This window comes from Zootermopsis nevadensis, unplaced genomic scaffold (genome assembly GCF_977971745.1).
Source record: "Zootermopsis nevadensis isolate Lab colony 2312 unplaced genomic scaffold, Znev_1.0 Znev_ptg000025l, whole genome shotgun sequence".
NCBI lineage: Eukaryota > Metazoa > Arthropoda > Insecta > Blattodea > Termopsidae > Zootermopsis > Zootermopsis nevadensis.
The window spans coordinates 8,665,374-8,689,797 of record NW_028259157.1 but is presented as its reverse complement, the minus strand read 5'-3'; the positions used below and the strand labels follow the sequence as shown (position 1 = coordinate 8,689,797).

The following is a 24,424-nucleotide window of genomic DNA, read 5'->3' as shown; positions in this document are numbered from 1 at the left end:
AGGTTTCTGAATAGAATATCACAGTCCTTATCTGCAAGAAGTTACTTTATGACCCTTAATTGTAGTGTATCCATTAAATATTTAGTTCAATAATGCAAACTTTCATATTCAGACTTAGAAATTTTATATCACATAAAAGTAAAACAAATCTATGATAAAGTATTACACTCACAGAAGCGAGGTTTAGCAACAACTGACTTAGAGGGATCGCTGGGTTCACTAGGCCCTGCTTTATTAACTGCAATAATGCGGAACTCATACTCATGTCCTTCTTGAACATTGGTCACCTTCCCTGCAGTTCTGTAATGAAGAGACAATCAAGATTATATATCACAGGGAAAAATCTGGAATTTTATCAAGTTTATAGATGTGTACTTTACTTTTATACTGTCAGTATTCTTCTCACATGAAACATACTTTGTTATACATTAACATTAGAAAGAACCAGTTATCTAAAATAAATATCAAACACTGTTAACACAGCAATGCAGGTAATTAAAAATGTAAATCTTGTAATCCTTACAACTTAATACAGGAAATAATTGTTGTAATACATCCTAAGTAATCACTCTTATATCGTACACATTAAAAAACTGTTAAAACAGTAGCAGAAAACCAACTCAACCTAACCTCAATCATTATTTATAGACAGAAAAGGCATTACCTGTTTCCAGGGACAGTTGCAGCATCAACCCAAGCTCTACCCTCTTTGTCACGCATCTGAATAATGTATTTTTCAATTGGTGCTCCACCATCATCCTTTGGAGCTGCCCATTCCAAATCAACAAAGTCCTTGTCCCAGTTCTTGGCATCTGGTCTTCCAGGTTTGCTTGGTTCATCTTAGATAAAAAATAAATCAAATGTCCACAAAATGTTTGACAGTGGAGCAATATTCTTGTTGTATCACAGTATGAAAGAAGTTTATTCTGCAAAAACATCTTTTGTTTTAAAGATGATGCAGGTATATGGATGAATATAAGAATACTTTAAGGTGGCAAAAATCAATGCAATATTAAATATAACATACTTTTAACTTATTATGTAAAAATGGAAAATATAATCTTTAAAAGCAGGGTGTAGACGAGAAACAGAATAAGGAACAAAATAAAACATCCAAGGAAATGGAATAAACAGGAACTTTTTACATGAAATGCAGAAGTAGTGTTATTACCAAATGGATTCTTGGCAATGATAGGCTTGTCAAGTTCCAGTTCTTCTGATTCTCCTTCTTTGTTTATAGCCTTCACACGGAATTTATAAGGTTTCCCCTCCTGTAAACCTCCAATGTTAGCTTCTGGCTCTGTGGATTTAGCACAAGGGATCCACTGGCCTGTGAGAGGATCCAGCTTTTCAATTTCGTAATATTCAATGGGTACACCACCATCATCATCAGGTTTCTTCCAATTAAGTTTACAGCCATTCTTTGTAACATTAGTTGCCTCTATGGGGCCCTTTGGTTTTCCTGGTCTACCTGAAAATAAAAGGAACAGAAAACACATGTTACAACTGAAATTTAATTGACTTCTTTTGTATCTGATTACTCACAATTAAGTTTATATTTTATTAAGCTCATACATTTAATTAAAATATTTAAACAACATCCTTATAATAATATTTTCTGTATTTTCCTTTAATTTCTTTTCTTCTTAGCTGAAATTGTAGTTCAGCTATTCAGATAGTCTCTCATCCTACGTGGAAGATGATTGTCATCTGGATTGTAGTGCCATGTAGTCTGGTAGAAGTTTACCAATGTTTAAGAGGTTCTTGCCGTCTCCATCATCAGGGAAAATGTCAAATCCTACTGTCATGATACTTATACAAACTGTCCTGAACAGTGCTTTGTTACTTACCAAGAACAGCAATGTCAAAATCAACTCGATCTTCACCAACAGAGTTCTTGGCTATGATTGTGTATTTTCCATTGTGAATTCTCTTTGCTCTTAAAATGAAAAACTTTGTGTTGTAATCTATATTGTCAACGCGGATGAGGTCATCTGATTTCAATTCCTGCAATAGTATAAACACAATTACAGAATAATGACAGTGAACAATAACACAGTTATACAAATAACAGCTTAGAATTCAAATAATACTTATTGGATTCCAACCATTATCAAATTAAAATTACCACAATCTGAAATGAGTAATATAAAGCCTATTAATATGTTGAAAACTCCCTTCCCCTGGGTGATATGATTCATGACCTCTGATGCATGCAATGGATCCAGCTCATATAATCTTTGAGCAATCTCAGCAAGTGTTATGAGTGTAATTAAAAATTCTAGAAACTGGTGAAACAATTGGAGATATCTGTTAGCCTCTGGTAGAATTACAAGTACTATATGTAATTCAGTACTGTAGAGACAAGATGCCTCTTGGTGGAATCCCACAGGGTAACTGACCAAATGGATGGGCAGGTCACTGCAACTGCTAACAATGGACATGTTACACATTTTTGTGTTAAATACCAAAGAGGTAAGGAGACTGTTTTATGCATTGTATGTAGTTGTATTGTACAGTCTTACACTGTAGGTGACTATGATAGAACTGGTTGTATAAAATCTATCTTAATGATGAAACTCACCTTTCCTTCAAACCACCATGTAACTTCTGGAGGAGGTTCTCCAGAAATATTAACATCAAGGGTGAGAGTAAGGCCAACTTTGACAACGAGATTTTGCAAGTTGGTGCGGTCAATATTTGGTTTCACTGCAAGAACAATTTAACATTACTTATAAAATATATAGTGAAGGGTAATATATGCACAGCATTTGTAATGCTGCACATATATTCATATCTATTGCATGCTGTAAAACACTTCAATAGCCACCATCTTAATAGGGACCCAAGTTTCTAAGATCTAAACTGCCCTTACCAAACTAATAATCTACATTTCTGTCTCTTTAATATGAATAAAATATTCCTCAAAGTGTTGTATCTGTGTTAAGAAACCATCAGCCATTGCACTAATATTTCAAACATGGATGGTTGAACCATCAGACTGACAGACATTTTCTCCTAAGACATTTTTACTTCACTAAATGCGTATCAGATTCATCCAGATATGGATTTAACAAGAGAAAATATTTTTTACAGATTTTATACACATTTTCCATTCAACAATTTGCCCATTCTGATAAAATATTATAATGTAGTAAACTTCTGATTCAAGTGCAGAAAAATGCATCAGCAATAGTATTTAAGATACGAAAGTCCAAAAAGAATTATAGGTTTGATAAACTACAGATAAAACTGGCAAAGGCTAATCAATAAACTTCTTATGCTCATTGAAGTTTGATATAACAGCATCCACAACAGCTGATGATGATACAACTTGAAGTTCTAAGGAAATGCTAGTTTAGAGAGAAGTGTCATTCTGACATTTAATTCTAAAACCAAAACAAGTTCATATTTTCTGTTTCATAGAGTAGGCCTTCATAACTTACAGTATCTTGCTTTAGCAATATGTGGATTAGTCTCCTCACTCGGATCACCAGGACCAGCCTTGTTTACAGCTCTTACTCGGAACTGGTACTGATTTCCTTCTTCCAATTTAGGAACAGTGCCCTGACAGGTGTTTCCATGAACTTCAGCTGCTTTTACAAAGGCTCCTCCATATTTGTCCATCATCTCAATAACATAGCCTATAATATGACATGTGATATGTTTAGTACATTCTACTTAAATGAGTTGGAAGGAGTGCATCCTCAAAGAGACAATTTTGTGTCATGCATACATGAAGAAGCTTCATCAAGTGACATGACTGCTTGTGAAAACTGAGAGTATGTTGAATGTTAAAGTAAACACTCTAATCTGGTTTTTACTAAGTTCAAATTGTTTGAACCTGCTTACACGAAAATGAATATATTTTGGACCAATGAGCTTCAAATAAATAAGACATATTCAAATTTCAACACACCTTTTTAAAAACATAATTACATTTTAATATTCTGAAATATTATTCCTTTCAAACTATAACAACATTTGTATCATACATGAAGCATGAAACATTACAAAGATGTTGATCTGAACATCGAACTTCAAACCACAGAGAAATCACCTGTTATTGGTGCACCACCATCACGAATTGGTGGTTCCCACTTGAGCTTCACCATGGTCTCATCCCAGTCTACAATTTCTGGCAGTCCAGGAGCTGCTGGAGTATCTGAAAAGAAATATCGGGAATTAAATATCTAACATAAAGAATTAACATTTATGGCTGGGAATTACCTCAAGAACAGGATCTTGAAGTACTGACTTAGAGTCAATGAACATTCTGTATATAAAACTGTTTATAAATTCATAATAAGCAAAGCTGCAACATCCACAAATGATTAGTGATATAAGCCACCTTTCTTAGTTATGTCTATAAATTATATATGTGCCAAATACTAGTTTTATAGTGATTTTAGTTTTATTTAAGAAACTGCAACACTCACTAAATAAGTGGGTCAGAATTCTCTATGAATATTATAACATTCAGGTGTGCCTTTTCTTGAAAACAATCATGTGATCTTGTAAACAAATCACACTACCTCATCAAATGCAAATTACTTGCAATTATTAAATTTTTCTGAACTCTTCTCTGATTCAAAGAAATCTTATACAAAACAGGAAAAAGTCTAACTGATAAAGTGTACACAGACATCAAAGTTATGTACAAGATTTTAACCTGGGATGTATGAATCATAACCTATATGGTTGAATGTTTTACATTTATGTACTCTGTAAATTCAGAATGTGTACAATACACACTAGTTTCTGTGCATCACGAATTCATCTTATATAAAGATACTGTATATTTTACTAAAAAGTACAAGTTCTATTATTGACTTTTTGTACATTTACCATATGGATTCTTGGCAAGAATGGCAGTATCTGTTGTTAACGGTTCTGATTCTCCTTCCTCATTAACTGCCTTCACTCTGAACTGATACTTTTTCATAGGTTCAAGCCCTGTAATTTCCTGTTCAGTCTTGTTAGGATCAACAAAGCCAGCTGGAACCCAGCGACCTGTTGCAGCATCCATTTTCTCCACAACATAGCCAGTCAAAGGGAGACCACCATCATCTTTTGGTTTTTTCCACTTCAACTTACAGCCTTCTTTGTGCACATTTGTGACTTCAAGAGGCCCCTCCGGTTTATCAGGTTTATCTACAAACATTAAAGGCAGGTTTTATATAATATAAATGAAACCAAATGTTTTACAAATTTTTACATACAACCAAAATCATATGTTGTTTACTATTTCCCTTCATTGTTGTTTCTTCTTTATTTTTAATCCGCAAGCTCTAAACATAACAAATATACTGTGAACAAAGACTTAATGACACAATGAACTCACAGAGGGTAACTTCACCCTTTTTTTAGAAGATATGTACCTTATTTAAAATTTAGTTTCAGGAGGTGTTACAAACTTTAAAAAATTGCATGTTTGTTCCAACTTTCAACATGGAGCCTGAAATACCATTAAAACCTCAGTGATATTTTTGAATATACAGTGTTAATAACAATAACCCTACCTGAATATAAAATGTGCACAGATTCAAATACAATAGAGCCATGTACACTAAAATCAAAAGTAGGATTTGAGGTCACAGTGATGGCAAGAGTGAAGACAACTGTCTTGCTGCCTGATGGAGGCACCAAGTACCTCTAAAATGTAAGTAAATGTCTACTAGATAACACAGTGCTACATCCCAGAAGACAACCATATTTAAAGTAAAGAATGCTGCAATACTGTTAAGCATGGTAATACAGAATTTCTTTCTGTAGGACTGAAGTGCAATAATTATGTAAATATTATTATATGCATTTTACTGTAATAATCATTTAGGACAAAGTATGCAATTAGAAGAATTAATGATATGACATTTTACTTACCAAGTATTATTACCTCTACTGTAGCTTCATCTGTGCCAGAACTGTTCTCTGCTTTGATAGTATATATGCCTGTGTTTTTCCTTACTGTGTCAGAAAGCTGTATCTTTGTATTGTAATCTTCATTTTCAATCTTTACTGTCGGTCCATTCTCCAGCTGCTTATTAGCAAAATGCCAACTGATAGTTGGTGGAGGTTCACCTTTCACATCCACATCAAATCTGACAAATGCTCCTGCACGTACTGTGACTTTTTGCAGTTTCTCACGGTTAATAATTGGACGCACTGAAAGTTAAAGTTTCACTCAAAAATATGACAAATTTTACATAAATGAGGAATGCTGTTGTGTTACTGGTCAGAAGAAAATGTTGACAAATTAAGAAGGTCTTACAATGTGCATTTTGTAGAAATTTCGTTATGTTTACAGTGCAATAAATCAATGACTACAATATGGATTTCTGAAACTACCAAGGTGGACATGAAAAACCTGTAAGGAAAGCCAGCCCCTGGGCTAAGATTTCAACTTACAACCTCCTGATTATGAAGGAGTGCTAACCACTTGGCTGCAATGTTCAGTGAAAATTGATTTTATGAGGATCTTCAAAAATAAGGTGTTTGATTAATACACATAAATACTTACAGAATCTGGCTTTGGCAATATGTGGTTTAGTAGGCTCACTAGGTTCTGAAGGACCTGCCTTGTTCACTGCCCGAACACGAAACTGGTATTGGTTCCCTTCCTTTAAGCCAGGAACTCGAGCTTCACAAGCAGGGGACTAAGAAACAAAAAGGAAGCACCCTCTTTCTATGTTATATCCATAACAAAACATAGTAGTTGTAATAATATGTTGGACAACAACTTTTAAGATCAATTTTAGGAATTTTCAATAAATGTTATAACCAAGTTTCACAGTAAGTGTCAAAAATCAACAGAAGACACAAGACAAAATCATTTTTAAGTATATAAAAGTAAAATAATGTCAGTAAATATTTATTTACAAATAAATCACAAGTCATTGAAATATATATTTCATTCTTCATACAAGCTAATTATAGATTGTCTGTGTACATGAAAACACAATACTTAATTTCCAGGATTTTCATGATAAATGCACAAAAAGTGCCAATATTAAATAAACTGAACAACTTCCTACCGTAGTAGTCAGAATCTCATCCCAAGAACTGCTAAATTTCTCCTTCTTTTCAATAATGTAGCCAGTAATTGCAGCCCCACCATTGGACTTTGGAGCCTCCCATTTAAGATCCACACGATCCACATCCCAGTCAACAATATCAGGGGTCCCAGGCTTGCTTGGAATGTCTACAAGGCAACATATTAAACTTTTACAAGCACTATTTAGAACTACTTACAAAGTACAATATTTCAAATACATATGTCTGAAGCATTCTTTTATGTAATCTTTAAGAAAATATGTGACTGATTTTTTTAGAAATAGCATCTGTTTAAATACCTACAGGAAAATATACCAGGTGGGGGAAAGCAAATTATTATTTTTCAACATGACATTATTAGATGTTTTGCTGTCTCTATTTAAGATGTCTTGAAAATGTGCAAACAAACTTGAACACAGATATAGTTACAGTTTATATGTGATTTACATTCACACTAAGTACTGCATATTTATTTCATGGTATACTAACATGCTAATATTTACAAGTGCCAGACTTTTCTGAACATGACAATGAACCCTCGGGTTCCATAGAAGGCACAGAAATTCCTGATTAGCTGAGCAACTGCCAGCTACTCAAGGAAGAATCTACTACATGAAACTAGTTAATTACAATTACATCCTAAAAGAATATATAATTAATTATACAGCTCACCAAATGGATTTTTAGCAAGTGTAGCACGCTCTGTCTCCAGTGGCTCACTCTCTCCCTCATCATTGAGAGCCTTCACTCGGAATTTATATTCACTGCCCTCCTGAAGTCCTTTCACATCCATTTCAGGCTCAGTGGTACGACCTACTGGCACCCATCGCCCGGTTGCTGTATCAAGCTTCTCAACTACATACCCAGTGATAGGTTTGCCACCATCATCCTCTGGTTTATCCCACTTCAATTTGCAACCATTCTTTGTAACATCTGATACTTTAAGAGGACCCTTTGGTCTTGAAGGTGCAGCTAAAATAAAAATGAATTCTCAAAAATAAAATTGCATCTACAGAACTAAATATGTACAATATTAAAAACAAGTCTCTACATCTAACCCCTTACTGTGCTATTTAAATCACAGTTACTGAGCAGACCAATGAATTAAATCTTTGGAAACCATGTTACATACATAGCAATAAGACATTTACACATGCTGCATTTAAGGGTTAATTTTATGCTCCTCCATCATACTTACAGAGAACAGTAATTTCAACATCAGCTTCATCCTTTCCATGCTGATTTTCAGCCACAATTTTCCATAAACCAGTGTTCTTTCTTACACCATCATTAATAGTAAGTTTGGTATTGTAGTCAATGTTAATGATTTCTATATTACCCTCAGACTTAACCTGAAAAGATAATAAATACATTTTGGTGATAACACAGAATATAGAGTTTTATACACATATTGTGAACAATTTAGATAAAACCTGTTTAGAAGTGTTTTATATATATATATATATATATATATATATATATATATATATATATATATATATATATATGTGTGTGTGTGTGTGTGTGTGTGTGTGTGTGTGTGTGTGTGAATGACTGGCAAATTTTTCCAAATGGCTATTAGATAGCTATCATAACAATTGTATTGTGTAATGAAATTGTACATTAAAATTTGGAAATAGGATATACTAATTATGTCCTTGGTTAAATTTGTTCAAAGAGAAAGCACAGCAAAAAAAAAAACTTTAAGAACATTCAAACGCATCTTAACTTGTATACCACTGAAAGCCATATTTAATTTAATACAGTTCAATATTTCTGGAGTTATAAATCTAATTAAATAAAGGCTAATATTAATTACAATTCATAAAATATATCAAACCAAACTGGGTTTAGCATCATATTGAATTCTGATGTATTTTCTCCACTCTTACATTTTGCATTGGAAGATATGATTCTTATTTTTAAAATATTAAAATCTAACTTGCTACCTCATCGTTCCCATGGAACCATTTTACAGTTGGAGGAGGTTCACCTCTGATATTCACATCATATTTCACCATTTTTCCTGCTTTGATCACAATTGGTTTCAGATTTGTACGGTCTATTCTTGGTTTCACTGAAAGAAAAATTGTGGAAAGTTAGAGATGAAGTACTGAAACCTTCCTTTTCTCACTTCATATAAATTCACAAGCATAGATGTATCATAAATATTCAAGGTTTTTCTCATTATATTCAAAGGTCAACTTACAGGCCTTATGTTTAACAAGGTGTGACTTTGTAGGTTCAGATGCAGGAGATGGCCCAGCTTTATTTACAGCTACTATTCGGAACTGGAACTCAGCCCTTTCCTTCAGATCCGGAACTTTTGCTTCCAGCTGATCACCTGGAACTTCTATAGCTTTCTCCCAATCTGGCTTGAACCTGTGTAAACATAATTACAAATCAGCATTTCATTAACCGTGAATTAAAAATTGAACTTCCTAATGGAGACCTTGTTCTTTCACATGTAAATGAAGTTAAATAAAACCAATAATAAACAACTAACAAAATATTAATCAATATACAGTTTAGTATTTTACATTTAAAGTTATATATTTTTTAGTTCAAACTGAAAACAAAACGTGGTCTTAATAAATAATATTTATTCTGCTTAAATATACTTTTATAAGAAAACAAAATAATAAATAATAAATTATTTGCTGCCTTTTATAACCTATTTCAAGATTGTTATGAACAAAACATACTCCCTTTATTACACATAAATTGTAACATTTTATTCTATCTTGCTACAATAATTCAATTCATAATGAAATTATGTTTCATCACATCTGTTAAAGTATATTTAAGATATAATTTTGAAACAAATACCATGCATTTTGAAAAGAGAGTTGTGAAATTAACCAACAGTTTCTATTTGACATTTAATCTAAAATATATAGATTAAACAATGTAGCTAAATTTTTGCACACACATGTGAACATTACTTTAATATTAATAAAAAATGAATTCCTTTTAAACAAAAACTTTAAAGAATTTTTATGAGACAAAATAATATTAAAAGTATTACTGGAAGAACACTATATATAAAGTTTGTTTCAATGTTCAAAACAATTTTTCATTTGTAAAGCACAGTACTAGTTCTTGTAGGATTCAACATTTACATGGCTTCCCAGAAGAATATCATGTCAAAATTTTAGAACATTATTCAATTTTCCTGAGCAATATTTTAACAACTATCAGAACAACTGAACAGTGAAGAAAAATTAGTTCAAAATCATGCAATATTTTTTTTTATTATTTTTATGTGGTATATTCAATAATACACAAAGATACCTGTCTTTCTTTTCAATAATATATTTTTCAATTGGGGCACCTCCATCACTTTTTGGTTTGGTCCACTTCAAATCTACACTCTCATTATCAAAATCTGTGATTTCTGGGGTGCCAGGCTGAGATGGCTCATCTGAAACAGAAGAAACATACTCCATGTGGCACAGTTACAAACAGCTGTTTTAAACATAATAAACCTTTAAATTTCACTAAAAAGCTGTTCTTATATTTTCTTATATTGAAATTTGAGGCTTTTAGAGCAGTGAAGATTCAGATTGTGGGAATTACGGCAATGAAGCTGTAGTCTTGTAGGTGGTTTCCAACATTTTGAAAAAAGACCCTGAAGATGGAGGTGACAGGTTCCTTTGAAATGTTGGTAACAACCTATTAGATCAAATTGTGTCATTACCCAGAATATCATAATCCAAATGCTCTTTTTCTTTCCACATAGGACACTACCATGCTAAACATATATTTCATATGTATAAAGTGAAGCTTTCGTGGCGACTGAAGTTGATGAAAGGTTCTCGGGTTACAAGCTGTGTGAGGTGGCTGAACGGTTAGTTTTGCATCAGTGAGTGTGCAACAAAGAAACATTTGTTACCCAGAAGCCCTGAGGATGACAGCAGAGATTGTTCTTGAAATGTTGGCAGAAGATATGGTTTATTCACTGTTCAGCCATCTGACGCGGCTTGTAACCTGAGACTCTTTCATCATATATTTCATATCTGTATCATATAGCAACACCAGTCAACTCATCAAGCTCAATGATCTAAGGAATAATTTAACATAGAATATGTTGATATACAGAGCATTAATTGCTTATATTAGCCCATATAAAAATAATTTTAACCATACCTGGTCTAAAAAAATTTTGGTGTATTTGAATCGCACAATCCAAGTAAATTTTACAAAATTTCTGTGACAACTTTGATTTAAATTTCTTTGTTTTAAAGTAAATATGCTGACAGAGCATGAACATTTTGAAGCAGCGTCAAGTCCACATGGATGCTGGACCGGAAAAGTTAAATTAATGTAGTGTCTTACACACAAAAGTTAAAAGTACATGAAAGTAAATAATTTAAAAGGCACCTACCAAATGGATTCTTTGCAATGGTAGCTTTCTCTGTCACCAGTGGTTCTGAGTCTCCTTCATCATTAACGGCAGACACTCGGAATTTGTATTCTGCTCCAGGCGTGAGACCAGTAACTTCCAACTCTGGAAATGGTCTATCTCCAGGAACTCGTCCCACTCTAACCCACTTCCCAGTAGCCATGTCCATCTTCTCCACTTCGTACTCTTTGATAGGACATCCACCATCATCCTCTGGTTTTTTCCATTTCAATTTTGCAGATGTTTTTGTTACATCAGTTACTTCCAATGGTCCCTGTGGCATACTGGGTTTGCCTGCACGTTAGAAGATGAACAGATTTATTTAGTACAGAGCATACAAATAAATGTGTTTACAATCATACTATCACACTGCTGTATACTCTGAAATATAACATAATACATTTACAGTAACATTAAAATCAAGAATATTATTTTTATTAGTATAGTCACAGAAAGTGAGTACTCAAACTAACTGCATATTAGTTTCTAGAATATCAATACATTACATAAAATTACATTCTGAAACACGTTTCAACCTTAGGTGCATTTATATCAGTATATTAAGTCTTGTGTTTCAACAGAATAAGAAATAATATTCATTGCCTTGTGAATTCCATTCTTCATGTTGTGTAAATGTAGCACTTTCAATTCTCAAAAACAATTAACAATTACATTTAAATATGCTGGAAGAACTGGACCATAATAATGTTCTGATAAACCTACAGTTCCTGATTAGAGCTCTAGGCCCTCTCTCTTATGGCAGATTTCATTGACCAATTGTTACAAAAAAGGAAGCTAATAAAATTATAAGACAAAAGTATCCACTGTTTTGAAGTAATCTGTAAAGTCAACAAGTAACAATAAAAGTACTTAAAGTGTGTGACACACATGATGATGTGAATTACATATGAGAATTCAAGAAAAAGTGAACTTGTAACTTCAAATTTTTCTGAAATCAGATGCAACATGCCAATGATGGATGTATTTAATACTTATTTCTTAATTTAGAAATAATTATATGCTAATTACTCTAGCTCATGTTAAAATATCATGTAGCTTTTGTGTGTATCTTGTACTAAAAACATTCACATAAAAACTTGTTTTACCTGAAAGCATAATCATCACAAGCAGACAGTACTTTCAATCTGAGACTCAAGTTACAGATTACATAGCAGCTCATGCTTAAAATTATAAAATTCACAAAAATATCTCAATATAATGCTGGCGCAGAAACATCAATCAGATTTACAACAATACAGCATACCAGCTGTTCTTAACATTAAATAAATAGTACAAAAAATCATCTCACCAAGTACTGTGAGTTCGACAGTCTCTTGATCTTTCCCTGATGCATTTTCTGCAATGAGTGTGTATTTCCCCGTATCTCGTCGCATAGTACTAATAATTGTGAAGTCTGTATGATAATCAATATTTTCAATTTTGATTTTCTCTGTAGTGACCAGTGAGATGTTGTCACGCCAGATCCATGAACAGGTTGGAGGAGGTTCTCCAGATACATCTACTGACCATTTGTGTGTTCGTCCAGCTTTAATGGTCACACTCTTGAAGGTGGCACGATCAATTCTTGGTTTCACTGGAAAACAAATGACAATGACAATCAAAATCATCATCTATGAATATAAATTTGAATATAATTTTCCACTAGAAATCTAGCTGCTTTAATAATACAGGTATGTGAACAAAATTAAACTAGTTTTGTTTTAGAGCAATCAAATATGAATATCTTTCACATATTCATAACTTCTAAACTTCATGTATAACAAAGGAAGAGCTTCTGTCCTGACTGAGTTTTCGTGGATCTCCGACATCGGACTGGAACTCGGATTTTTCAATGTCGGACTCAGTCTGACATAGGACCGCAAAGGGTTAAGAGTTTTACTTACAATGTCTGTGTTTGCAGATGTGACTATTTGTTGGTTCACTAGGTTCACTGGCACCAGCTTTATTGTGTGCACGTATCCTGAATTGATAAATATTCTTTTCTTTGAGGCCTTCTACAACACCCTCAGGGTTACTGTCTTTTGTTTTAAAAACTTCCACCCACTCCACAGAGAGCTTGTCTTTCATTTCAACAGTGTAATGAGTTATTGGTCGACCACCATCCTCTTCTGGTTTAGCCCATTTTAAAGTTACACTCTTGTTATCAAAGTCAATAATATCAGGTTTCCCGGGCCGACCAGGCTCATCTGAAAAGGAACATACAACATACTCTAACAGTCCAGCACAGAAATGTCTTGTTCTTATTAACAGCATTTAAAATATGTCATAGGTCTTGTTTCTGTGATGCTGTTCAACATTACCATAAGGATTCCTGGCCAGAATTGGTTCATCTGTCTCTAGAGGTTCTGATTCACCTTCCTTGTTTACAGCTTTCACTCGGAACTTGTATTTCTTCTTAGGAGTTAATCCATCAATTGTGAATGAATTCTTATCTGGTTTCACCTAATTTAACATTCCAGATAAATTATTCTTAGCAGTCATAAGATGAAATGTTTGAAACAAAACAACAGAGAACTCAATCATATGTGATATCCTAACAACCATTCACTCATGTTGAATGCATATGTGAAAGGCACAGAGAAACATTATGTACACACAATGCTGACAAGTAATCTTAATTACATATAATTTAAAACATAATTTTCAAAAAAGTAATCTCAACTAGCCTACTGAAACATACAAAAAACTGCAGACTGATAAGGGCTAATGCTACAAAAGAAAACATTTACATATAACATTTTCAGAGAAAATTGTACATTAAAAATAAACTTACCTCTCCAGCAGGTACCCAATGTCCTGTGTCCAGATCCATTTTTTCCAGTACATAGCCTGTGATATCACTTCCTCCACTGTCTTCAGGCTTGTTCCACTTGACTTTCACATGATTTGCCCGCACCTCTTCAGCTACCAGAGGGCCTTGTGGTGAGGAAGGTTTGCCTGTAAATAATAAACACAACATAAACTTTACATCCATCAAAATATAACACACTTAATACAGTGGCCTTTGACACAAATGTGATTTCAAAGATTAGCTCTCCATTTCATCATAGACATTAATGTAACTTAAAGGAAATGACCCTGTAACATGTTTGTTGAAACATACTAATAGGCTCTACAGCAAATTATCAGTTACATAAACAGAACTGCATCTGGTAATCTCCAACAGTGCTATAAGCATGTAAATAGACATGTTCTGTTACATAACAAAGTACAGTAAGTATGAGAAAAATCATAGATAATTAATTACTTTATTATTTTCTAAGTCCTTATTAAGTTACAGTAAGAATAAAAATAAAATGTTATATAGTCTAATACTCTAGCAACAATGCTGTCTCATATTAGTCTAAGAATGTCATAAATATCAGTGCTTACCTAGGACAACAACATCAGCCAAACTTTCACACGTTCCTGAACCATTAGTGAGAGTCAACTTATATTTGCCACTGTCAGCTCTTGTTACCCGGCGAATTGTAAGTACTGTGTTCTTTTCATATTTGTCAATTGTAATCCTGAAAGACATACATTATTAATATCTTTAGACAGTTCACACACACACACACATATGTGTGTGTGTGTGTGTAGATAGATAAATAGATAGATAGATATAGATATTATGTGAGATTTGAGGTTTTCACAGTGGTGAGTATGAAGATTTCTGTCTTCTGGGTTGTTGCGCTGTGTAGTCTGGTCGATGTTAACCAACGTTTCAGAGGTCATACTGCCTTTGTCATCAGGGCGATGAATATCATCGACCAGACTACACAGCGCAACAACCCAGAAGACAGAAATCTTCAGATATTATGTGGTTTCCTTCAGTCCATCTAGGCAATTGCCAAGATAGTTCTTAAATTAGGGAATTACTGCTACCTTTTGTATCCTTCTCAATCCACTCTCCAAGTAACCATCCTATTAAACAATGTCACATAATCTGAGTGAACTGCTGAAACCATACTTAAACAAATAATGAATAAATATGAAAAAATATACTGTAATCTGCATGAAATTTGATCATAATAGCAATCTTTTGTGTTTTTCTGCCACAGTAAAAGAAATACTAAGGTCATAGTCATCTTAGACTGTTTATTACTGTACTGAGGTAAACAAAATAGCATAACATAAAAATTGGCAGAAATCAGTGTTGAAGTTCATTAATATTTACCTTTCCTGAGCATCCTCAGTAAGTTCTTTGCCGTCTTGTTCCCATCGAGGTACTGGTTCTGGTTCACCACCAAACTTAATGTCATATTTTATAACTTGGCCCTTTTTCACAACAATATTTGTCAAACCATCTCCAATGATGAATGGTTTCACTGTAAAAAGTGCAACAGATTATGTGTGTTGACAAGTTCTGTAGTAAGGCAAATCACAGACATGACTGTTATAAATATACACAATGTGATTGAAGCTTCAAAACCAGTGAAAAAGTGTGTCTATAAATTATACTTCACACACTCAAACCCACAGTTTCTCAAGAAGATTCTGTATGCGGATGGACTTGTTTGTCCACTGAACATTACCTCTGTCAGTCGATAAATACATTCAGGCATGTCTACATGGACTGAAAAATAATGTATTAGAAAAATATTCTTCTACAAGCTTAAAAGGGATACAATTAAAAGCACAAAGTAATATTTTGTTCATATAAAGGATAGAAATGAAATATCTGTATTAAAAAAAAATTATAATATTCAAGATGTGTGCTGAAATCTGTACATAAAATAAGAGCTGCACAGTCCATTTGTCAGTCAATGGAAATTAATAATTGTTGTAACGTTCTTAGCATGCCATCAAGATTTTAAATTATAGATTATTTCAGTCGGTGGTCCATGCACATGCTAGTGTGAGGTCATCATAAATATGTGAATAAATTTTATAATCACAATAATCATAATGATTTTATGATCATAATCTGAATACAATATTCTGATATTTCGGACACTGGTAAAATAAATGCACAACTCTTAACATTTACCTGCCAGAATTAGATAATTGTTTGCATAGTTTCTACAATTTATAAAAAAAGTTATAAAACTGAACACCTATTACAAAGATTTTCATTGCCAATTTACTAGAAAAACAACTGGAAAAGTAATGGCTATTTCCTTAGACAGCAAGAGAGGTATGCAAACAAATTTTACTCACCAAACCGGGCCTTAGCAATTATAGGTTTTGTTGCATCACTTGGTTCTCCAGGTCCAGCTTTGTTAACAGCTCGGATTCGGAATTCATATTGAGTTCCTTCCTTCAAGCCCTGTATGGTTGCCTTTGTGATATCTCCTGCTATTTCCAATCCCTTTTCCCATTCTTTGCCAAATTTTTCCTGTACCACACATACAAAAGAGAATGTTAGTTTTTTTTATTTTACGGCTTCCAGGAAGTCTATAATTCAACTATGACAGAAGTAAACAGTGTTATTAACTCAACTTTTAATACCCAGAAGAGCAATTTTGAAAACTGAAATGTGTTTAAATATGCAGTATACTTAATAAAGTTAAATATTTGCTTACGAATTATCCAAAAAAATAAATAAATGACAAAAAGAGAGACAATTAAACATACAGACAGATTTTCAAATAGGATGTACTGTTAAGATAAAGAAAAAAGAAATAAATGGTGACAAATACTGGACATTATAAAGTGTATACTAAAAGAATCAATGTTGAACACTTTTGTGCAACACTGCAATTGTACATAGCATGTAAATGCCCATCTTATTCTCTGTAATGATATTCAACAACTGGAAGTTTCATTCTCTTCTGTTGTCACAAGATATTGATTAGATAAGGACAGAGATTTGTGAATAGTGTTCCCAGGAAAAGAACACAAAAATAAGTACATGCAAGGAACTAACTGACTAACTAGCTGGCTTAGGCAACCCAAAGGTTCATCACTGAATTAACAAAAGCCCTCCACTGGTCCTTGTCCTGGGCCAACAAAAACCAATCACCTTCAACTCCTATACATAAAAGGAACATTCACTGTAATTATAATACAATTCATCAATGGAGTTCAAAATAGTGGATTCAAAACATGTAATAATTTAAATCAGATTTCTGAAGAAACAGAACTAAACGTTATTGGAAGGGAGGCCAAATACAAAAATTACAACTACAGAATACAAAAAACAAAACTACAGAAAATAAAGTTACAAGTGCTATATTAGATTTGAATATTGATGATACACATGGGGAATAAAGCAGTTTAATATTTTACTTACCTTAAATTCTATAACATAGCCAGTGATGGGTGCTCCACCATCATTGTCTGGTTTGAGCCACTTAAGATCTGCATGGTCTTTGTCCCAGTCCACAACTTCAACATTATTAGGCTTGCTAGGTTCATCTGCATATAAAATTGTTATAAGTTATATATACACAAAGAACACAGACATTTCATTTAGAAGTTCGGGTATCATCATGGAATCACAATGTCTATGGGTAAGTATTTGGTACCAAGAAATTAAATGTACGAAGATTTTTCTTTTTAATACTGTCTTTATTACTAATTGCATAAAACAATATATTAAAACAAGTTGTAAACTTTCAAAAATGTTTGTAATGAACCAAAATATTTCAATACACATGCCCTTCTCAAATAGATTTACATGAAATAAACATATGTAAATAAAATGTAAAATTAAGTATCATATTTTAAGTTAGAGAAAGAGCATTTGTAACAAACTGATCAGGTTCTCAACATGAATAAAATAATCTCATAAATTTCTCCATTAAAAACCCATCATCTGCTGCAGAACAACTATGCAAAACATTTGATGGAAAATAATATTAAGTTGAAAAGAATCCTTGACGGAAAATAATATTACGTTAAATGGAATCCTTTTTTAGCAACACTTGACAGTTTACAGAACTTAGGACTGTCTTCTTCTCAGTGTCTTAGGGCTTAGTCTGGTTCATATTTTCACAGAGAAAAATTTACTCATTTAAGGTATATTTTATGATTCTGTTAACAGTTTGACTATATAGTGTCAAATGATGGGTTGATCAACAATTAAGTGTTCATAATTACATTGCAGATTTTTAAAATTCATGTTGGTGATAATACTGACTTAAATTTGTACTATATTACCAACACTACACAATATGTTATATGTACCCCATGGATCCTTAGCAAGAACAGTCTTGGCAAATAATACTGGTTCAGATGATCCTATTTTATTGACTGCTCTAATGCGGAATTTGTATTCTCTCTTTGGAGTTAGATCCTCACACTTGTACTTTGTGGGTTCATTTGGTGGTATCTGTGCTATACTGTCCCATCCACCTGTAGCAAAGAAGATAAATAAGTAACACCTGAGATCTTATATTCATGAATATGATTACTGTTTCTTTGAGTGAAGTTCAGAACCTCGACAAGAGATAATAAGTACACTCAGTGATATTTATTGATATGATTCACCATTAAATGGGTAGCATACTGAATTATTTTTATTATACATACACTAAACTCATTTAAAGATATAAAAGAAAATACACACAATATTCTATGTATAATGCCAGAAATACCTCAGAAATTGATATTTAAATTTCACATCTTACATTAACTTAGAAAGTTCACTTAAACAGTATGTCCAGGTAATGAAATATAAGAGGCAAGAACATCAAACTTTGTGAGCTACTGTATCTGTTTAAAAGTTTTAATTCCAGATAAGTTTAATGGAAAGATGGCTAGTGGATATTCAAGCAACACTTTCTGTATTCTATGTGACTTCAATTTAAAATGTAAATCTTGACTTTAAAACTGAAACAAACCTTTAACACCCATATCAAGGCGCTCAACTACATAATGCTGGATAGGCAAACCGCCATCATCTTTAGAAGGTTTCCAGTGGACAACACATGAAGTCTGGAATACATCAGTTACATTGATGTCCAATGGTGCAGATGGGACATCTGTGAAACATTAAACACACATTTTAGATGAGTAAAGTTTCTTGAAGTTCTGAACACAGGGTATAAATTTTTCATACATCATTCCATACGCTTGCAGTAGTTAAATGTCTAAGCTAATGTTCTGAAATTTTACTTTTTGATTTGCTACATTTTTAAGTTCACTTGATCCTCACACAGCATTTGACAGATTTTAAAATTGAATACCATACTACAATCAAAAAGCTGAAAAGTACAAAATATTTCTCAAGTAAATTTTATTAATGAGAGCTTCTTTCATAGTAATTCATGATTTCGTAACAGCACTGGCATTATTCAGTTGTCAGCTGTACAAGAACAACAATGCATTTTTGTCCTTTTATGAATTAGAGGGTGGGAATGAGGCAATGATTATGCTGTTTTACAAACATATCTCTTTTGATTCACAGATATCAAGCCCAGGTCAGTACACATTATTTATGTGCCACACTGGTTCAATAGTTATAAAGTTTAATTCGGACTTTTAACTTCCAGAATTTTTTTCCGATCCTTAACTTGACTGCTAAGAACTATATTTATAAGTCTTTTCTAGTGTAGAGTAATACAAAATTTTAAACCATTCAATTTTTAAATTTATGTAACAATATTAAATACTTTAAATCTCCATATGTTACCTGCATAAATTAAAAAAAATAAGTATACTCTAAATAAAATTTATCTACAATTACTTCAGATTAATAAAAGCCATCTGCAAACAGCCAATTTAAAACTGAGGTCTTTTAGATTCTACAAAAAAGTTTTAATTTGAAAATAAAGATAATTAAATCACACTATGCAGATATAGTTAAAAAAAATTCTTTTAAATGTTCACTACACGTCATATATATGGAACCTGTGTTTATGAGACTAATCTACAGCTGCCAGATATAATTTAAACATGCCCTGTGACACATGCATACTTTCCTCTATACTATACCTACCTGCCCCTACCTCTGGTGGCAACTCAAGTCACTTCTGTTTAGTATCCAACAAAGAACATATCTCCTAAATTCTGTATGACATGTGGTATTCTAAATTAAGTTCTATACTTGGTCGCTTTCATAACCAACAGCAGTCAACCAAGGCAATATCCATCAGGGAAAGTCTGAGATTGGTATTGCCCATGTCAACCTTGGTGGGGAGGGGGTGTTAATCCCACCATTATGGATGATGTGTGTTTTAGACTTAGTCACTTTGGAAACTTTTGGCTCTAGAAAATTATTATGTTACTGTATTTTGTATGGTTCCTATTTTTCAGAGTATGTTTTTTATTGTTACAAGAGCTTCAAATAATTTATTTTGTATTGCATTTTGTGACTATTCTACCATATTTGATCCATGTGAGTGGAATTAACCAAGCAATAACATAGTAAAACACTGATCTAACTAGAAGTTGTTTCATCCCATATAATTTTCTGCAGAAAAGAATCTAAAGGTTTAAAAATTAGCATTCACTTTATGCAAATTAAGAACTTTTTTTATTACAGGGCCATCCAAATGTAAAAGGCATGGCTGTTAACAGATTTATGTTTATATGTTACTAACTGTAATTAAAAGTTTTATATTACCTTGCATATTTATATTAATATTCTTTGCATCTTCTCCTTGTGCATTTGAAATTTTGAGCTGATATATCCCAGAAAGATTGCGAGCAGGCTTCTTAAATTTAAATGTTGCCTTATCATCAGCAACAATAACTTCCACTTCCTTAAGAGGCAGTGCTTTCCCATCTTTTATTAATTTGGCCTCTACAGGTGACTGCTTTGTCCCACCAACTAAAACAGGGAGGAGAAACACACTTAATAAAATAACAAAGTTTTAAATTCATATTACTTCTGACTGATAATAAAGTATAAACAGGATTATAGCCACCAAATCAAATCAAACAATATCTGTTACAACTGCCACAATGTTCAAAATACAGTAAGACACAGAATACTGTATGTCAATGGCAAACTTACCAGTATATGGTACTTCAAATACAATTGGTTTACTAACTGGACCCTCAACATGGTCAGGGAAATTAATAACAGGCTTATCTTCACCCTTTTTCACAACAACTTGACATGTAGAAAGCAGCTTCCCTGATTCACACCTGAACTCCCCAGTGTCAGTCAACTCAGCTTTCTTAAATATTAGCTGGTGCTTGCCACCACCAAGGTTCTTGATCTCAACTCTAAAAAATAAAAGAGAGAAAACAAATAAATTACAAGTTCTTAGAATAATATATGGTGCCTAATATGGCAAGGCTAGAAGTAAATAAATGTATGATGTGAAGCTTTCATGGCAGCAGTGATTAATAAAATCCTCTTGAGCTATCAGCCGTGTCAAATGGTTAAAAGTCACCAACGTTTCAAGGACCATCTCTGTCCTCCTTATCAAGGCTAGTCAATAACTGGTCAAACCAGCCCACTTATGTACCTGGCCATACCTTGTGAGACAGCGCAGTGGCCATGCGGTTTGAGGCATGGACCTCGTGCGCCTGGCTGCTGCAACCGCGGGTTCCAGTCCCACTCAAGGCATGGATGGTTGTCCCCTCTTCCAGTCTGGTGGGTAAAAAAACTGGCCACGGAAGGCAAGGCGAAACCACCATGGTACTTTCACAAGAAAAACCCGATGGTGTCTCGACGGTCAAGCTGACCATAGACGATGAAAAAAAACCTTGTGCACGAATCTGAGCGCGAGCCAATGGGTGGCTAGTGGGCGGATTCAACCGTTTGCTCTGTTTGGGCCTGCCCTTGGATCGGTGAATCTCTGTATTGTTTGTTTACATTGATTACCAGATCCCAAGCCCAACCAAGAGTGAAGCCCCCTTCTCTGTTAAAATCACTCTTGGTTGGGCTTGGGATCTGGTAATCAACCTAATCAAACAATACAGAGATCAACCAATCCAAAGACAGGTCCAAACAGTGCAAATGGTTGTTCCAACCACTAGCTCACACTCATATCCATGCACAAGCTATGACCAGGTATATGAGTGAGTCTGTTTGAGCATACTTTTAACCTTCTGACATGCCTGTTTAATATAAACTTTGTAAGGACATCTGTGATCAAGCTTGATAAAATAATTTCACATGTTCAACACCAATGGTTCATTAGTTATCACCCTCAGACTACAAAGATAACCATCTTCTGGGCTGTAGCAAAATGTAGTCTGGAAGAAGGACCTCTGAACTGTTGGCAATCTTCTGCCAGACTACACGGTGTTACAACCCAGAAGACTGCCATCTTCTTTTGCATTGGTTCTATTATTACAAATAATTTTTATTGTTGTTTCTATTGCCTCCAGTAATGACATATTTTATTTTCTTGCTTGAACTGTGATGCAAGTACGGGATAAGAGCACATACACATAATTCCATGCACTCCTATGTAGATGATGGGAAACATAAGGAGGCCTAGATTATAACATTGATGCCAAATAATAACGGGTGTTTGATATTCCAAATATTTACAAAGTCCTCCACTATATTTTGTCCAATGTAGACCTTTTTGTTGGTAGTGTAGGTACTAATGCCAGACAGTCATGTAGATAACAGCTTGGTCAGTCATCTGTTATATGTAGTAAATATAACTGTATGAAGCAGCATAGTATGAAAGATATATATTCACAAATGTATCTTGATAAACTGCAGCACTTCCACCATTATATCCCATCCAATTTGATACATTTTGACAGAGAGTCATAAAAATTTTAAAATTGCATCTTAACTCTCACATCAGGCATAGTAATACCAGTCTTTTAATGGAAAATGGGAGGCTAAATAATTTATTTGTACAATTCTTTTAGCATAACTTAATCAGTGTAAAATAATTTACTAACACTAACACCAAATGGCAAAGACAATATTTAACAAAGTACTGGGTCATAAAATTCTTCTGTACCTTTCAGACTCTTCTATTTTCTCATCATTGAAGTACCACTCAGCTGGAGCTGTTTGATCCTGAAGTTCCACATCAAGAACAAGCTTTGATCTTTCCACAACTGTTGTGTCTTTAAGTTTCTTGTTGAACCGGTTCTGGTCTGAAAATTGAAAATATTCATTACATATAGACTTGCAACTGAGTTGCCACAAGATTTAATGAATCAGTTCTATACTCCCTCTTCTTCTTATTTGCAAGACATTTTCACTTAAGTGGGTCATCTGACAACCAAGCCTCTCCATCTATCTCTGTCTTTACAGACCTCATCTTCCTCAATTTCTTCCCATTACCTTACTTCCCTCTGTGTAACATCTTTCGTAACCTGTTATTTGCATCCTGATCTTGGTTTCCTCCTGGACAATTTCCTTTCATTTCCATGTTCAAAACCTTCTTTGGGACTCTTTTCATTTTTTTTAGTAAGTCCATACAATCTTTTTCTGGTGTTTGTTAGTTATGTCTTCCAAGGTGTTTAACTATACAGTCTCTCTTTAATTTTATTTCTTATCCTGTTTCTTTTGTTTTTCCTTCTATACTTCATCAAAATAAAATCTCTGCACTGTTAGTATACTCATATCTGCCTTGGTCCATGTCCAAGTTTCTGTTTCTTACGTTAATCTGGGCATGCAGTAACTTTCAAATGAATGCATCCCCCCCATTGTTAGGCTTTTCCCGCTTCCAAAGTGTGCCCCTCACTAACAGGTACAATTTTAGTGCATTTATATTCTTTCTGCAACTTCTTCTTTAGCATTTCCTCCAAAAGCACCTCTACAATACTCACACTGGATAACAAGTTCACATTCTGTTTTATCTGCATTTGAAGTGCAAGTGTAGATACCAGCATCAGTGACTTTGCAGTCTTTGATAACAAGCTTTCGCTTTCGACCCTCTTTAACTATTTGGAGCCTAGAATTAAAAAAAAATTAATAAAATTATTTTTATGTTTTTCACATTACCATACAATTAACTGTTGGGTATGATCAAAAAGTCTTCCATGTTTCCTACGGCACATACCAGAACAATAAATACAGCATTATATTCCAACACCTATTGTGTAAATTTTAAACAACAGTTTTCAAAGTCTTCATTAACGGGCAGC

At 33.6% G+C, this 24,424-nt stretch overlaps 1 protein-coding gene across 29 annotated transcripts in view; it reads right to left on the bottom strand.

Annotated features, from left to right (window-relative positions):
* The window catches only part of bt (projectin protein bent), a 173,325-nt gene that overhangs the window by 59,606 nt on the left and 89,295 nt on the right, over positions 1 to 24,424 (bottom strand). For all 29 annotated transcript variants that reach the window (XM_087356134.1, XM_087356133.1, XM_087356141.1 and 26 more), the window contains 31 exons: positions 24,107 to 24,231; positions 23,290 to 23,428; positions 21,366 to 21,580; positions 20,973 to 21,179; positions 19,249 to 19,389; positions 18,593 to 18,760; positions 17,697 to 17,821; positions 16,622 to 16,799; positions 15,639 to 15,789; positions 14,852 to 14,988; positions 14,253 to 14,416; positions 13,780 to 13,921; positions 13,363 to 13,665; positions 12,768 to 13,052; positions 11,441 to 11,752; positions 10,348 to 10,477; positions 9,263 to 9,435; positions 9,003 to 9,130; positions 8,252 to 8,405; positions 7,726 to 8,025; positions 7,035 to 7,201; positions 6,521 to 6,656; positions 5,884 to 6,165; positions 4,849 to 5,154; positions 4,061 to 4,165; positions 3,447 to 3,644; positions 2,585 to 2,709; positions 1,851 to 2,007; positions 1,172 to 1,471; positions 665 to 839; positions 173 to 300 (listed from right to left, as the gene is read on the bottom strand). In XM_087356134.1, the coding sequence (XP_087212260.1) occupies positions 173 to 300; positions 665 to 839; positions 1,172 to 1,471; positions 1,851 to 2,007; positions 2,585 to 2,709; positions 3,447 to 3,644; positions 4,061 to 4,165; positions 4,849 to 5,154; positions 5,884 to 6,165; positions 6,521 to 6,656; positions 7,035 to 7,201; positions 7,726 to 8,025; positions 8,252 to 8,405; positions 9,003 to 9,130; positions 9,263 to 9,435; positions 10,348 to 10,477; positions 11,441 to 11,752; positions 12,768 to 13,052; positions 13,363 to 13,665; positions 13,780 to 13,921; positions 14,253 to 14,416; positions 14,852 to 14,988; positions 15,639 to 15,789; positions 16,622 to 16,799; positions 17,697 to 17,821; positions 18,593 to 18,760; positions 19,249 to 19,389; positions 20,973 to 21,179; positions 21,366 to 21,580; positions 23,290 to 23,428; positions 24,107 to 24,231 (5,756 nt within the window). The remainder of the gene's footprint in view (positions 1 to 172; positions 301 to 664; positions 840 to 1,171; positions 1,472 to 1,850; positions 2,008 to 2,584; positions 2,710 to 3,446; positions 3,645 to 4,060; positions 4,166 to 4,848; positions 5,155 to 5,883; positions 6,166 to 6,520; positions 6,657 to 7,034; positions 7,202 to 7,725; positions 8,026 to 8,251; positions 8,406 to 9,002; positions 9,131 to 9,262; positions 9,436 to 10,347; positions 10,478 to 11,440; positions 11,753 to 12,767; positions 13,053 to 13,362; positions 13,666 to 13,779; positions 13,922 to 14,252; positions 14,417 to 14,851; positions 14,989 to 15,638; positions 15,790 to 16,621; positions 16,800 to 17,696; positions 17,822 to 18,592; positions 18,761 to 19,248; positions 19,390 to 20,972; positions 21,180 to 21,365; positions 21,581 to 23,289; positions 23,429 to 24,106; positions 24,232 to 24,424) is intronic.